At 39.3% G+C, this 17178-nt stretch overlaps 1 protein-coding gene across 1 annotated transcript in view; it reads right to left on the reverse strand.

The window, feature by feature from the left end:
- Positions 1–17178, reverse strand: part of LOC138013840 (uncharacterized) — a 50050-nt gene that overhangs the window by 23500 nt on the left and 9372 nt on the right. Inside the window, exons 2-4 of the mRNA XM_068860889.1 lie at positions 7539–7986; positions 1869–2066; positions 1297–1344 (exon numbers count right to left, since the gene is read on the reverse strand). Coding sequence (XP_068716990.1) covers positions 1297–1344; positions 1869–2066; positions 7539–7986 — 694 coding nt within the window. The remainder of the gene's footprint in view (positions 1–1296; positions 1345–1868; positions 2067–7538; positions 7987–17178) is intronic.

Here is a 17178-nt window from a genome sequence, read left to right on the forward strand (position 1 = left end):
CATTACGGTATTTTTCACTCTACTTTTTTAAACAATCACGTGGCAAACGGGTAAGGAAATAAACGTTTACCGTTCTTGGCAACCTGCTTTGGTTAATTCTGCTTCAGGGTCTGGGCCAAGTTGTTAAATGAATAGCAACTAATACCTATGGGGCGCACTTTACATATAGAATTAAGATGTAAAAGCATGGGTATTATATCACATTAAAAGCTATGTCATCACTCATATTGTATCGTCTCGGCATACCGCAGTCATTTCTTGTAAAACCCAGATGAAGAACGGCATGCAGTGCCTTTCGAAATAATTGCTTTAATTAGCCTTTCCCCTTTTTTGTTTCGCTTTTTATTATAGTTATATTGTTGATTAGATCCTCCTTCAGGATCGCTGCTTCTGTTTGTTACACTGGTCCTTGCTTACAGTTACACAAACTAACAACATATTTGGATTAACAAGAAAACAAATCACCCCGCACGTGCCACACGAATTCTAAAACAATTCTTGGGCGTACTTTTCAAAAAAAAAATGAAATGACCAAATGGACGACAACGTGAATCATTCATTAGACCTACAGTGGGCTCGATTTTCGCTTCTCTTCGAGCCCGGGTCCCTTTCCCGAAACATCAGCTGGTAATTGCACGAAAAATGGCCCTGACCTAACCCTAACCTTCTTTTATTGAACAAGAAGTTCTCTGACCAAAAAAACAATTAATAAAAGATGAAAACTAATTATTCAACAGTCTAAAAATTTTCCTAGATCAAATGATCGCTAGATTGGGTGACGTTTATTTAATTGGTTAATTTACACCCGCTAAATTTTAGGCTGCATGACTGTAATGTGATCACTTAGACCAAACGCGTTGAAAGGTTTCGAATTACGTCTTTGAACAGGAGTTGTTTACAAAAGATAGGAGATTCATTCACTTGTATTTGTTCGTTTCCTTTCAGCAATCTGGAGTCCGGAATTATCAGGTAAGTTTTCTTTGGCATCTGCTTTTCATCGTTTTTAAACTGCCTTTTGGTTTCTTGGCTAATTGTTTGGTAACGAGAGTCGCAATAACGTTTTGTTCGGCTCACCTCATGCACGATCAAGATCAATTATAAAATCAGTGTGGAAATTGTAAGTCCTTGCAGACTGGTTGCTTACGGGCGCCTCTAAGGGATATTTCTCCGAAGGATTCGAGTCACAAACACGACTTTGCAGATTAGAAAATGAAAATAAGAACGGTCAAGGCCAACCCCAGCTGAAGTGTTCCAGCTCATGCAAAGCGTGCAAGTAATTTAACGGCATAGGCTTACATTTCGACGGGGAAATATCCAACGCTGCGAAGGCTTCATACAGAAGACCTAAAAACGAAACAAGTACAAAAGATTGACAAACATAGAAGGGACTAGTCCCTGAGACTGTTCTTCCCTTTAATCGTTCCCAAGGACCAAGTCTCTTCGAGTGAACTACCAAATGTCACGAAAGAATCTTGTCGCGGGGATCAAAATCTGGTCCCGGCGACTATTTCTGCGAAATCAACCTTGCTTAAATTCGTGGGCCAAGTATCTCAAGACCCTTCATGTGCAAAGTTCCTACGGCCACATGAAAACTTAACCGCTCCAAAAACCTCATAACCAATGCATGACATATCCGACGAGTAAATCTTTCGCCTCTTTGGTCATTGATCATAGCAATCAAAACTCAGTGAAATCTAACTGTAATTAAGTTCGTCGTCTGTGTTCTTCGACATGCAAATATGCAACAAAAAGCAATGTATATGCTAAATATCACATATACTATTCTTGGTAATTGAACAAATACCATTAAGGAAAGGATCTACTGACGAAGAAGAACTACGATCTGACGGTAAACACTGAGAACTCACCTCCGTGTTCTGAACGACTTTTCAATTCTTCTAAAGTAAACACACAAAGTTCTGGGCCGGTCAGGTCCAGTTTTTGGGGGCCATACTCTCCCGGGATGTTGTAATGTTGCCATGCCCAACGAAGCCAGCTCTGTACTTGAGCTTTTGTCCAGGTAAATGGGGAGCAGAACCTCCAGTCATTGCCAGAATCTACATCATCTGAAATAGAAACAAGAAATGGAAGAATATTCGCGCAGTTCAATTTAGTTAGAGATAGACGGCCAACAACACATAAAGATAAACTATTTTCCAGTTCAATTTTATTTTTCTGACCAAACCAGTCATCAGTATTGAAGTGTCTTGTTCCACTCAAACGAATATGTCATTTATCGCCAAACCCTGTGGAATTTCAACACACAAGTGGACGAGACGATAACTGGCCGCGGTTTTGGACTCACCGAATTGTAGCCTTCGTGTGCTCGACTCAACTACGCAAAATTTCGGAGAACGACGACTACTTGTTTAACAGCCTAAAAAATATTTCCTAGTGTACAAATAGCGCTCGAGTGATGTAACTTCAATAAGGGTGGTCGCTTGTGCATCACTGAATGATACTGACTTGAAGTGTGGAATGGATTAGAATTGACAGGGTCTCTTGTGTGTGGATAGTCCAGCTTTCGTTCGACAGCAGGGTCTACATTTCCCGCAAATCAAATAAATGTTGGTGATCTCTCGAAGGCTTCTAGTCGTCTCCCCTCCATCCAATGCACGTTATTCTTTTGTGTTCAGAGCTTCCTCTTACCAGTTTTCGGTTTTGATTGCACACTTCTTCGTATATGTCTCAGGACATCCTTGTCGTGCACCTTCTCGATCTTTAAGCCTTTTCTTTGGCTTAGCTCTCTATATACGATTGCATGTAACGTCATGCATCCTCCTCACATGTCCAATGTCAACGCAGTTTGGAAGAATTAATGATGGCTTCTGCACGGTCACAGCCTGCACGTCTGAGGACCATAAGAATTCGCCCCTCCCAGGAAGGAAGGGGGGGAGGGGGGTTGTTAATGTTTCCGAAATTACTTCCAAACTTGTTGTTCTCAGCTTTTTGATCTCTTAAATGGTTTATGTTCCATTGTTTCCTAAGATATTTTTTCTTTGTTCCTCTGCCCCCTTATTCCCCAAAACCCCTGGGAGGGTTTAAAAATTAAGGGGCTCTATCCAGCCATTGTTGTCTGAGGTGTTGAATCTGAACCCCGTGACCTTAAAGCGTTTAACACTGGTTCACACCTGGGGTTTTTGAGTTTAAGAATTTCCCTATTTGAATGTAAGATAACCCGTGCATTTTCCCGCGCGTGCAGCTTCGATGTTATTTGTGTCTATATATGGGCCTAAAGTTGGTGTCCTAAAATCCGCAGCTTTGTTCCAAGGAAAAGAGTTGCACGTTACATGCTTCAAGGTCACATGCTTCTAGTTTTGGTAAAAGGGTTAAGCATTCTTTTCAAGACAGTGGCCAATGAAGGACAGCTGCATAGTAAAATTAATTTTTTGTGGAAAGCATAATCAAATGAAACTTCGGAAAGATTATGGTGGTCGTGGCTAGCCCAGAGTCGCTTGCATAGTGCACCAAATGCTATTGTGGCAGATTATATCCTTCCGTCTGTCTCAAAGTGTGATGAGGTGGGTTGGTCTCTGCACTGTGTTTTATAATGCCGCTCAGTCAATCAGGATGCTTGGATGGGTTCCTTACGCATTCCTCAAGCTGGATGGAGGTAAATACAAAAGCTCCACTCCTGATTCATTAATCTTCAATTCAAAAAGAGTAGCAACTGGCGAAAATTAGCCGACTAGCCATTGTACCTCATCAGGGTCGTTATGACGAATGCGGAGTAAGCAAGGAGATGTCTTTGGTGTAAGCCCTTGGTGTATGCTTTTATCCATGCCAGGTTAACGCTCTTCTTATCTGTTGTGGTCGTAATGTACAAGCCTCTTAAGTGATTCAATGTCATTCTTTCCTGGGATGCCACCAGATAGAGCGAGAACAGCGTTGGAACTCACACACTGCCCTGTGTGACATCACACTGAAAGCATGACTATTATCCCTTCAAATTATAGATATCTCTCCTGTCAAGTCCTCGTAAATTAGACTACTGATGCTTTTTGAGAATTTTCTGTGGGCAGCCCTGTGTCAAACAGTGTCACGGTGGAACGTTTTGGAAGAATCGACAAAAACCGTGCATGGTGGTTGCTGCTGCTCAATTACCTTTCCGTGAATCTGTATTAACAAGAAAATCATTTCATCGGTGGACCTTCCTGCTTTAAACCCGCATTGGCTTTCAGGCTGTACTTTTTCAGAGACGAGAGACAGGAGTGATGTATATACCTCGATGTTGTCCAACATGGCCCCCTTGTGAACAATCGAGGTAACCTTGAAATTTTGTGGAATCTCTCGGCTCTCGTTTGGCACTGAGCCAGCATTATATAGTTTTACTTCCTCGAACCCGAGTCACCTTGTTTTCACACACTTCAAGGAATGTCTTCTTGCCTAGGTGCTTTTCTGTTTTCTGTGCTCTTCATCTTTCTATCTCGAATTGCTCCTGGGAAGTTGAGGCACAGAGTTCAGTCCTCTTTAAATTGTCTTCTGGAGAGCTAATTCAAAAGCAATTGGATCGGCACATCGTTTTTCGTTCAACTGGGAGGAAGCAAAAGTGTGCTTTTCATCTCCCTGGGACCTCTTTATGTTTACGGCAAAGTGTATCTCCGTCTTCTGTTTAACTGCATTGTCTTGCTTTGCAAACCAGAAATGACCTTCAGTCCTGAAAAGACGCTGCGCGTCATTTTCTCTTTACTATGTCTTGCAGTTATCCAGCGTTTGTCCTTCGTGTGTCTTCTCTTCTTCTGCACTGTGATTCTAAATACCTTGCATTAGGATTTGGTCCTTTGAGAGTCTGGTAAGCATAATGGAGCTTCCGGTTTTCACGTAGCAATGTCGGCTTGGATTTCTCATTCGTCTTCCAGTAAGAGAATTCCCTTTAACGGTTTTTATGGGCAGTGCCGTAGATCGCGAGTTTTGCTTAGGTTTGTTCAGTTTCAGTTTTCCTGCACGTTGTCCACAGCTGTCGTTGATCGCTCGCTATCCCCTTTATACAAACGTAATTGCTGCTCTGCGCAGCCCGTGATTTTCAGCAACTATGAGGTTTGTGGACATTCAATTTCCGAGCGGACGTACTCGATGTTCAGCTCCACACATTTGCCGGTCTCTATAGCGAGTCTCAACATGGTCCAGCGGAAGATGGAGAGGCGCATTCGCGTAAATGAGAAGTTCTTGTCTGGTTTATTGAAGAAAGTTTAAGTGATAAACAAGTGTATGTCGATATGAAATCCGACCTTCCAACTTTGGGTTTTGGTTCTTACCATATCATAAATGCTTTTCATATAAAAATGCTAGATCTATACAAACGTTTATTCTGTACCGAAAATCATTTTGTCGCAATTTGTACTCACAAGGGCAGCAATGTGCAAGGAAAATATCAACAAGGTTAGACCATAAGAGCCGTAACATTCATCATATAGAGATGCCGAAATCATGACTGGTGTACTTCCATGTCTTTCTTTGTCTTTCTTTCTTTGCCGTGACTACGGGAAGACAATTCTGCAACTCGCTTTAACCGTCTTAAAGCACAGTGCACAGTAATTTCATGCAACCGGCAGCTTTACGCGTCCTCAACAGGACTGTCTGAACAAAGCAATATACTCGATAAAAGCGCCTGCCTGAACTTTACTTCTCTTCGAGAACTTGAGGCTTTTAACTACACCTCGAAATAAACTGGGTTCCAAAAAAGCGAGAGAGATGCTAGAAGTTACATATTGTGTAGAATTAACAACAAAGCAAAAACTTACCGTCACAATGGAGCACGCTCATGGATTGTAAATACAAAGACCTTCTCAACGGAAGCCGTTCGTTTGATGTTTCCACCAAAAAGAGAGAGGAAACTGGCCAATAATTCACCAAACCGCGCAGATTGTAAAATCATCGGGATAAGAATAATACTTTGCAAATTTTCTTTCAAATAGATGAGGGAAATTCGTTAATCTAACTTGATATTTCACGCTTTTTAGCTAAACGTTAGGATCTGGCAAGACTTGGATATAAACAGGAAGATCATTCCATACGTTTTTTTCCTAACCGCATACAATAGCAATGTTCAAGGAGCCAATCAGAACATAAGACGTGATAGTGGTGCCAGTCATGATTGGAATTAGCATTTTAATCAGACAACATGTGCGTGATGGACAAACGATGACAACCCGGCGAAAAGAAAACACAAGTCGATCAAGACTCTCGCAAGAAATAAGCGCCGCGGCTCTTGGTACATGAAGCATACTCTACAGAGACCGATAAATTTGCAGCACTACAGACGTTTCATGAATGTTCTTTGTGGAATGCAAATGGGGCTTCCTTTTTAAATGGGATAACGGGTCAGTTAACAAAACAAATATTTTTGGTTGAAGAAGATATACATTAGCACAAAAGGAAAGATTTGAGTGGAAAAACTGTGATACCTATATCTGAATCACTCCGTATCACTCAATTCTCAAAAATTCTATTTTTTTCTATCTATTGCAAATCCCGTTGTATTGTTCTTATATCATCAACATAGTTGACTCAAAAATTCATCAAGTGAGGGTGTAACACGAAATCGTTTGATAGCTCTTACCTTTCCCTTGCGAAATCACCTGATGGAGCACTCACTTAGAGGGAAACAAAGGTTTGATTTCGTATGCGCCAAAATTTATTGTAAACCCCCCTTGGAGTAAACAAAATCCTTCCTCACTACTCTACAGACCAACTCCTTGGCGCTGTGTTTCCTTTACTCAATCTAAAATTGAAATTCTCAGCTTCAGAGGAATTTGAAAATCCGAGACTGTGATGTACTGACGTTCCAAGAAGGTACACGGAATTCACGCAGAGAGTGGCGTAACTGTCCACGGGCTGTACATGGGCGGTGCCAACCCCCTCCCTGTCTCCACTACCAGCATATTTTGATAAACCACTACTCCTCAGATAACAAGAGGGCGTTTCAGCAAAACCGACGAAAAAAACAATATTTTTCGTGACACGTACTCCAGCATACGTTGCCAAGTCAGCTTTCGCACGTGCCTATTGACAAAAGTTGCTGCTGATACGATTTTCTTGGTTTGGCCCATAACGTGACGTGGCATGACGGCGCCCTCAGAATATGCCTAACTCACGTGATCCTTATGATTGATGTTATCCCAAAAACGTAAAGATATACCAGCTACTATTCACTCCGTTCTTCCACTAGCTAGGTTAGTTTGGAATAATATGAGAGGGCTGTTAAATGCAAAGAGAGACGGGGTAAATGTACGTGGCAGATGAGCAATTCAAACATATAATGTTTATGTTACTAGCAGCCCAAAGAGAACATATCAGATTAAATTGAATTTTTGGTAATTTTTTTTCCAATGCTGCTTCCAAACATTACAGTACTTGTAATTTTTTTGTTTATGTTTTGTTTCTCGTGTTTCTTTGTTTTGTTTTGTTTGTTTTTGTTTTGTTTTGTTTTGTTTTTTTGTTTTTTGTTTGTAATATGTAATGGTATTTTGGGTAGTGACATTGTTACTTTGACAGTGGCCGAAATCAGCCCATGTTTGCTAGAAAGTAACACGTCTCACCTGTTGGGCCAAGTGTCTCCAACACAGTGGGAGATGCATCGTCCAAATCTAATAAAGTACGATCGGGGGATAAGGGCAGGTCCTCTTCCATGCCATAGAGTGGAGATCTGGTGTCATTATCATCTGAAAAATAGCCTGAAGTAATACTAGAGCAGCTCTTCCAAGAACTAAGGCTACTTGTTCTGTCTCTTCTAAGATCCTCTTCATTTGAGGTATCCGCGTTGAATGAATTTGACGAACCACTACTCAACGTCCCTTTCATTTGAACATCACTGCTGGTTACGTCACCAGACAAGTCCGGTACAATTTGGCTATTCTCTGTTTCCATGGGAACTTGATACTCATTTAAGGAGAGCAAAGCACTTCCCAACAAATTGTCCTCCCATCCTGGTACCTCCTCCTCGCAGTTCATTTTTTTTGCTTCCATTAATTCGAAATCTGAGAATGTCTGCAAAAGAAAAAGATAACATGTAAGAAAGTTAAACTGCGAGAGGGTTTAATACTGATGAGCACCTTATTGATGAAGCCCATAATCCAGCAAATGCAGCCGGATAAGAACAGTGTGGTACCCAAGGCATGAAAGTCAAAGCATCTGCATAAAAGTGAATGCCTAGCAAAAAGGGGTGGTCTTTTGTTTTGTTCTTTTCAAGATCAGTAATGAACAAATTTCCCATCTGCGAATTCAAGAGAAATCGTTGCACCTGTTCAAACTAAAAGTGAAAAGAGACCACCGTTTGTCTTGCAATCGAGTTGGGCTCCCAGATTTGCTTTAAGTCTGTTACCATCAGAATTCCATTGTCACGGAGATAGAAGAGGCGCTAGGTTGGAAATCTAGCCTGAGAAAGAAACGCAGCTACGTTTATGTTGGAAATCCATGTATCCATCCATGGACTGATTTCACTGCATGAATGGATGGATGGATAGAGCCAATGTCAGGAAATTTCTTCGGTTACAAGAACTTGCTCCGGAACTAATCCAAATAGTCATTATTTTCCATGCACTTTAAGACCCTCCTGGAATAGACACATGGTACATGAAGACGCAAAATACCAAGCCAGTCTTGCCTTATTCAAGCAGAAGCTTGTTATCAGTCCTAGGAAAGTGACTTATTTTGTATCATGATTTTCTAAAATACACATCCAAAATTAAGAACTATTTATTTCATTAAATTCAGAATTAAAGTCACTTCAAAGTAGATAAAGAAAACAAGGCTCCATAAGACAAGAAGAAGCTGAGTATGCTGACACGAATTCTCCCTTCACCAAGACAACAATAATAAATGCCACTTTTGTAATCAGGTTGGGGTTCTTTTAAAAGGTTTGGTTCTTGCATCTGCATTGTCAGCAGTGGCGTTTATTCTAAACCGAGAGAGAAAATTGCTGTTTAAGAAGTGTGATCCAGATCACATCAAACTTCTCACTCGCCGCGTTTAATCTTTCTAACTTACTGTGGAAATTATTTCCTGCCAAAAAAAAAAACTGCACATTACGAAATCAGCCTCTAAACAAGAAAATATTCAGCCCAAAAGGTAAACAAACTAAAATTTATAATTGCAGATCAGCAAACCCTGGCAAAATCTTCGACTGCTATCAGAGTACTGAATAAGACGAGTCAGTTGAAGCCTTTGGGGGCTTGTCTTAGATGAATCAGCTGTAGCACCGAGTTCAGGTCTTTGAGCTCCCGAGTTCTCGGCCTTTGATTTGTTCCAATACACTTATAAACAATAACATTTATAAAAAAGAAAATTTACAATGTAGTCGCTTCGAAATAGCAGACCCCACTGTGTACGTGTAGTTTACTGAGTAACAATTATTGCAGCCTACCTCCATATGGGTCCAAATTCCACTGAGTATGTTCGGTTAATATTTTTGCAAATTGATAACAATGATCGGTTTTAATTGCCGTGAAGACTTCATGAAAGGTTTCGGGTGCCAATGATGGAGTAAATTGTCATAATCTCATCAGTCGTTGCAGACAACGAGCCCAAGATGTCCAATCACAAGTTTAACTCTCTCGCTTCAGGGAAAATATATATTTAAGTAGCCTGTAAAATAACACACTGTAGACTACACCGCAGGGAACGTCGTTGCGTGGTACTCGGTAAAATATTTATCTTTGGTCTTTGCTGCTAAAATCACTCGAAACAGCTAGCTCAGCCTCTGAAGTGTATGCGGATCACGATCATGTTCAAACCCATGCTGAGTAGTATCTAATCTTGCTACATATAACAATTCCCGGGTTACCTGACGAAAGTGAATAGCGTCTGAAAAAGCCTTTGTTTATGTGGTTATATCTTATACTTTCAACAAAAAAAGCAACTAATTATGCATTTTACACAGTCTCAATCGATCTTGCCTTCAGGCGTTTTGTTTGAGTTCCCGCGCCTGAAAAGAACAATGTACTGATACGTCACGCTGCTTCGCTACAGTTCCCTGATTTGTTCACAATTTTTACAGTTTTGGACGGCACACCAAACCTATACCGCAAACATCCTGCAAAGATAGAAGTTACGTTCAAATCGTACCAGACCAACACACTGACAGTTTTGAATATTTGGAAAAAATGAAAGTCATCTTAATCTATGATTTGCCAGTCACAGGCCGGACGTAATTTCCAATAATCATAAACACACAAGTTTTTAAATACACACTTGCCTTTTTTGGAAGCTAAGAGTTTTGTAAAACACGACAAACGTAAACAACTGTTTCGCTTTCACACACTGCTTTTATTTTTGTGCTTTCCCTCCCACAACTTCACGGCAAGTCTTTTCAGCTTAACAGTTAAAAGGCTGGTTTTCGTTAGAAAATGCCCGCACCGGTTCCTCAAAGGTGACTTTGACCGTTGACACTGAACCATTACGCTTGATCCGAACTCGGCTGACTGAGTACCTTACGACAAATTAAGCTTACTCAAATCCACATCTACGCGGCTTTTCTTTTTTTTTAATTTATAAAGCACCACATTTACCTTCAGATGGGTACTTTAAAAAGTAATCCGCGTTGCAATGACACGCGCATCTTGTAAAAACCCGTTCACAGGCAAAACAGAATTAATTAAGGCATCTTTCACGGATCAAAACAAACGAAATGTGCTCGAGGTGTAAAGTCGCTTTGTCGACTTTACACGACCAGACTATGGCGTTGACAATACAAGCAGAGTACCAATCAGTTTCAAGCTTGTTTCGTCTCTGAGCTCCGGAACCACGGTTCGCAGCGAAGAAACGTCAATATTTGTTGCAGGTGAATGCAGCCTTACAAACTCACATCCCCACATGCTCAGCGTAAAATAATAACAACCAAGTACATAGGCTATTTTGCAGGATTTTCCCGAAGGCAGCTAGAGTAAATAAATAAGATTACCTCGATAAACTCAGCAGAACAACACTGCCAAAATATGAGATACTGCTCGAAGCTTGGAACTGTTGCCTGGCTTAATTATTTTGTTTCTGTGTAAAACTGAGTTCATTTTAACTCCGTTACGTCGTTTAAGAGCGTTCCAGATACGTAACAGCACTGGGTTTTCCCCTGAAAGCGATCTTAAGATTTCATTGGCCGCTCGCAAAAGGAAAGCTGCTGTGTACGAGATGCAATTGGCTGCTTTCGATTGTACCTCATCTGAAAGAGTTTGTAAATCAGAAGGAGGGGCTTAAGTTTGACTGACAATTACATCCGGTCTCGCGCTTTTGACCCCGTGTCAGCCAAACCGGCAGTAAAATGATAATAATTTTTCCTAGACAGCGATAATTGTCACGAAAACACACTCTTTAAACATCAATTTATTCGTACCCTCTTTAAGTAGTTTTTGGTTTCAGCACGTTCGGTTGTCACATGTTTGAATTTCAGTTTCGCAAACTTGAATAATATCATCCTCTCTACTCACCATATTTCTTGGACTTAACATTTTGGGCTGACATTATTTTCGAACTACAAGCCCCATTCACTTGAAGTAAACACAGATTCCATATTGTCGAAACACTGACAAGGCAAAAAGCAGAGTTACGATGCATGTCCACGTCACGTAGTGCACCTATTGAAGTTGCTAGGTTTCATGTAAACAAACCGGTGTCACACAATCATTTAACAAAACATCACAAAATCAACCTTTTTTCTGATTGAAGTCAAATTAAATGTAACTACGACAAAAAACTTCTAGTCGGTTTTCTTTCTTCAATACTGATCTTTCAAACCGTATTTCACTCTCGTTGCATTTTGAAATATGGCAGTCACACGGGGAATATTTCTTCCGCTTGACATTCAGTATTATTTTACTTGGATATATCTACATGATATTGTCTGTGATTACTCTATTATTCTATGCCCTTGCAGATATATACCAAGAGGTAGGTATACTGTATGTGATGATGTAAAATCCACAATTTTATATCACCCAAAACTGGATCCAAGAAGCCAAAAATATCCTCTTCCGGATTTTTCCACTTTCCAAAGATAGAATTTTCTCGTGGTACGTGAGAGTAATTTCAGTTGTTTATCCGAAGATAACACATCCTGTTTTGCCCGTTTTTGAGCACGTACGCACTGCACCTGTCTCAAAACAATGGAGATATATACCTACCATAAATGGCTAATGTTGTCATACGTAATTGGTGTACCAGTATCAATAATTTCGTAGATGCACAGTAAAAAAATGTTGGTGTGAATTATTAATTTAGACTCTTTTGCTTCAATACAAAACAACGAAAAATGTCACGTAAACGACTGCATAAACTAATCCTAAAAATACCACCGTAACCGTGGATGGAATCATTCTTATTATTAACTATTTAATAGTGTTCAACAAAATCAATCGAGAAAGTTGTCAAAACTCTTCTCATTGTTTTTCAAAACATGAGTTAATATCGATTAATTGGGTAAACAAAACTTCGTAATTTTCAATTTTTACATGTACCTGATACACCAACATTGTAGTGTTGTATTCAATAGCAACATTTGATAACTAAAATGCTCAAAATCTCGTGAGTATAAAATCAAAACCACCATTTTATCAAGATGAAAGCCACAGAACATGAAAATAGAGTAATAGCCCCATATTTAAGGCTTAAACTATAATTCCCAATAATCTAAACAGACGTGGGGTGCAGGGATGGCGCAGTGGTGAGAGCACTCGCCTCCCACCAATGTGGCCCGGGTTCGATTCCCAGACTCGGCGTGATATGTGGGTTGAGTTTGTTGGCTCTCTACTCTGCACCGAGAGGTTTTCTCCGGGCAGTCTGGTTTCCCCTCTCCTCAAAATCCAACATTTGACTTGATTTGCTTCATTGTTAATTTCAGTTTGTAGTGTCCCCAATTAGTGCTCCTTTCCTTTTTTCCTTATAGCTACAATAGTTCATATAGGTCTCTAAGAGTATCAAAACATCATCATTATTATTATGAAAGACTTAATTGTGCAGAAAACGGTTTTTCATAAATATAACTACCAGCCAAGGTGGCCTAGGCAATTATACTATTTACAATGTATGTACAAAGATGTAATCACTTTCTAAGAAAAACACCAAAAAAAAAACTCTAGAATTGTTCATTTAGCGGCTGGTCTTATGACGTGAATTTTCTTTTTTTTTTTTTGAGAACTTATCCATTTCTGTGACTTTTCTATGGTTTTGCTTACAACCTTCTTATCTTGTAAAATCTTAGTCAATTTGTTCTCTAAGTTAATAGAGTAAGCGGCTAGGAAAGAGAAAATTACTTGTATACTGCTAACTTTATGTCCAGAATATATTAACTCTTCACTCCAATTCTTAAATCTGCATATTTGTCCCTTTTGAACATTATTAATATTATTATTATTATTATTATTATTATTATTATTATTATTATTATTATTATATTATTATATTATTATACATCATTCTCGTAAGTTGACTGGTTTGCACGAATTCCTTGTAATTATTGTCCATCAAAATGTTGATTGAAATTCATTATTTCAAGCAAGTTGATTTAGGAAGAATAATATGAAAAAGGACGTCGATTTCAGCAGAGCTTTTTTTCGCATCACGGTCTTGACATGTTCCTTGGAAGTGTTGCGAATGCCTTTGCAGAGGACATCAGCATCCAAGACTAAATTAGTCACATGAAATTACGAGGATTCGAATGATTGCTTCCGACTCAAAAAGAAAATAGCTCTCACACATTAATTATTTCAGCAAGACGTTCTCAGAACTGAAAAAGAAATTAACAAAACAAAAACTTGAAGAAAGGGCGTTTTTCTTTCCTTTCCCAAATTGGACACCCTTTTTCTGCATAGCTACAATAATTTTATTCCGTATAATACAATATGCATTATGGAATAAAAGTGTGCGTGAGAACCTTTAAGGAAGTCCTTTGAGCGGATTAGTAATGGTAATGACCTTAGTACTTTGGAATGTAAAGAAATCTCTCGTTGTCGTCCAAGACGATTCATGTGAACTACACAAAAATGCATAAAAACGATACAGGAAGCTGCTTCAAGTCTTACCATAATTAACCTGCATTATTAATTCTGCAATAAACTTATTTTATTTTTAATAATCAAAATCACAACTTCGATCAGCATTTTGTAAATTATTAGCGATGAAAGGTCGTTGATCAGCAGCAATCTGCAAACCAATTGGATTATGACTGTGGGTTAATAATTAACCAACGCCTTCTAGACCAGTTTCTAGACTGCTCACATAATCAAACACTGTGAAATCCAACGTTGCTTCACCAAGCTTCTGCGAGTTAGAATGGGATCAAACCTTTCTCTCCTTGTTCACTGCTGCAAATATTCACTACGCTCGAACTCTCATTTGTAAATTAAGAAGCAGCCCTGACCCTCGCTCTGTTTCTCTCTCTCTCTCATTCTCCATCCTTTTTCGTGACCATTTTATCATATTCAGTCTTTTTCATCAATCCATTCCACTCAGTCATAGACCACTCTTCTGCTATTCCCGCGTCTCAACCAATACCCTCCACCAAATGCCAGGCAGCCATTTGTCTCTTTACATTTTTCTTTTAGGTGTCCTCAACGCACAAACAGACAATGAGACAATGAAAAGGCAGGCTGATTCTTCAATGAAGTCAGAAATATTTCAGTCTAAACTGTTCATACGTTCTGGATTTTCCACTTACAGCAATTTGACCTACGTACTCCACTCATGCAAGCCACCAATGGGACAACTCACTCACTCACACGACCCCATAAGCTTACAGCTTTAAACATTATCGTGTTTAAATAAAGGTATATCTATCTATCTATAAAGGTATATCTAAGTGAACAAGGGCTCTCTTCAAGAGCACTTCTGGTTCAGTTTCCAGGCCATCCACTGAACCCTTCCTTGGAGTTAACGACATTTTAATTCACCCTAGCACCACATATCATTCATTCATTCATCAATTTATTTATTTATTTATTTATTTATTTATTTACTCATTCAATAGAAACTAAAGATGTTCGAAAAATTTTTGAGCCCAACTACATACGTTTGAAATTTGAAATTATGATTCCCGACTAAACTTATAGTCAGTGCTGAAACACCGGCAGAACCTTCAGTGAAAGTGAATATGATTCTTCATGATCTCCTCTATTACGAATACACTGTATTTTATAGACACATTATGGAGCTTATAAGAACGAATTGTCCTCGTGTCCATCTACACATTAAGACTTGGGGAGCTCGGAAGTCCACAGAGATCACTGGGAGTCTTTCAATTAGTAAGCTTCAGCTTCTCCTGGACCGTCAAGACGTTGATCTTGATTAATTTCTTCGCTTCCTACTTCTTCCTACTTTGAAAGTCTCAGTTAAAGGATATACAATGTTTAGTCTCCTGAGTCGGGTCAGTTGTTTTCACTCAGTAATTTATGTGACAAGATCACTATTTCCATCAGTTTATCAGTTTAACTTGAAAGCGTTCGCCTGTTTATTGTTCAAAGTAACTTTAACAGAAACTCATTTTGCCGTCTGATTATTCTGTTGTTGAGCCTTCTCAAGTTCGGGTCTTTTTTTAGATAAACGTCTAACGTACCGAGTTGGTTTTATTGCTATGGTGTGAAGAATATTCACGCAGAGCACGACAGTTACATCTAACACATTATCTTCAAGCTGTTCGTCTTCTCTGGACGTTCCTGACAGTTAGGAACAATTAGGATATGGCGGAATTTATTTTGAAGTGCAGCCATAACTTTATGTCCGGGATCGCCATCATCAATGTCTAAATCTCAAGTGTTTTACATATCAGTGAAAATTGAATTTCAACTGAATCACCATGTTAATATAACACAAACGACCCCTTGTCAATCTCAACTTTTTCGCGGCCGTACCCTGATCTACTCAAATGTGGCACTGAATAGACAGGCAACAAATTCTCATTTGTCAACTGAAAATGCCAAATGGCGTGTACAGTGTGTGGAAAGTTCTTTAAGTGATGGAAATTGCTTGTCTATCCAAATCAAGAAAAACTAAACCCATTTGTATGTCCAAGTAAACGGTAATGTGATTACACGGTCAAGCCTTTCCGCCGTTTTCTTTTTGTGCCAGAACCAAGCGCTGCAATCACTGAAAGCCTCCCGATTCACAGCTCTTTTCCTTCGAAAGTACTGTGCTCAATTTCAGGGACTTTCAGACTAAAAAACAATCTGCGTTAATGCCAACGGGGAAATGTTTTGATAGACCGTATTGATCGCCCTGATGTTTGGTTGTTCTTTCTCAAGTAATTGTAAACCCCGGTTGCGAGGTACATTGACCATGAACAAGTTCTGAGATTCAGAGAGTACAGTAAATCAAATACTAGTAAATTGCTTAGACATGTTTCCAGTTTTCTCGTTGTTAAGACATGAACAATCAATGAAGGACATGTTTCCATACTGCGCAGAGTGGAGCTGAGGGTGTGGTGCGAGCCTTGGTCCTTATATATGCAACCTTTTTGAAAGCCCTTTACAGAGTATAAGCAAACTTATCTTGAGGTGGATTGAGAGCTTAAACTAATATAACGAATGACATTGAGCACTATCTCTGAAACGAAAGCTGAATATAGAATGTGGTAATCCAAGGACTTCTCACTGTGTATCTCTTGAAGGAGAATTGTCTGCTAATATGCCTTCTCAACGAATATAAAGCATTTACTTCCTCAGGTCGGTCTAAACTGGTACAGTATTAAGCCAACTCTTTAGACGAGTGCATGATCCGAAAAACTGACAAAGAAAACACTTTTAAACGTACATTCTAAAAGATTACTAGTAACAGAATCTTGTAGTTCTCAGTTTCAAACTTCTACGACCAATTCATAGCTACCAGTGCTTCCAAAATTACTCTACCGCTCAAACCGGAATACAATGCAATCAAGAGCTATAGTCGGTCTAAACAATTGTTCCTGTTTAAGAAAACTCTTTAGCTGATTGCACGATGAGAAGAGCTAACAAAGGAGAAAATTTTAAACAAAGCCTAAAAGAATACTGCTGGGAAGAGAATCTTGCAGTCCTCATACTGTTCAATAGTTCTATCGGGTCAATTCATAGCTTTCAGTTCTTCGTAAAGTACAATACATCTAAAACAAGACATCATTTAAATACAGTAATACTCTCTTACTCGAGTAGACGTAACTGCGGATTTATTCTTCATTTGGAGAAAGAGAATGGAGTGTTCCATTCGCACATCATTCAGGTGCATTCG

This window comes from Montipora capricornis, chromosome 8 (assembly GCF_036669925.1).
Source record: "Montipora capricornis isolate CH-2021 chromosome 8, ASM3666992v2, whole genome shotgun sequence".
In the NCBI taxonomy this organism is placed as follows: domain Eukaryota; kingdom Metazoa; phylum Cnidaria; class Anthozoa; order Scleractinia; family Acroporidae; genus Montipora; species Montipora capricornis.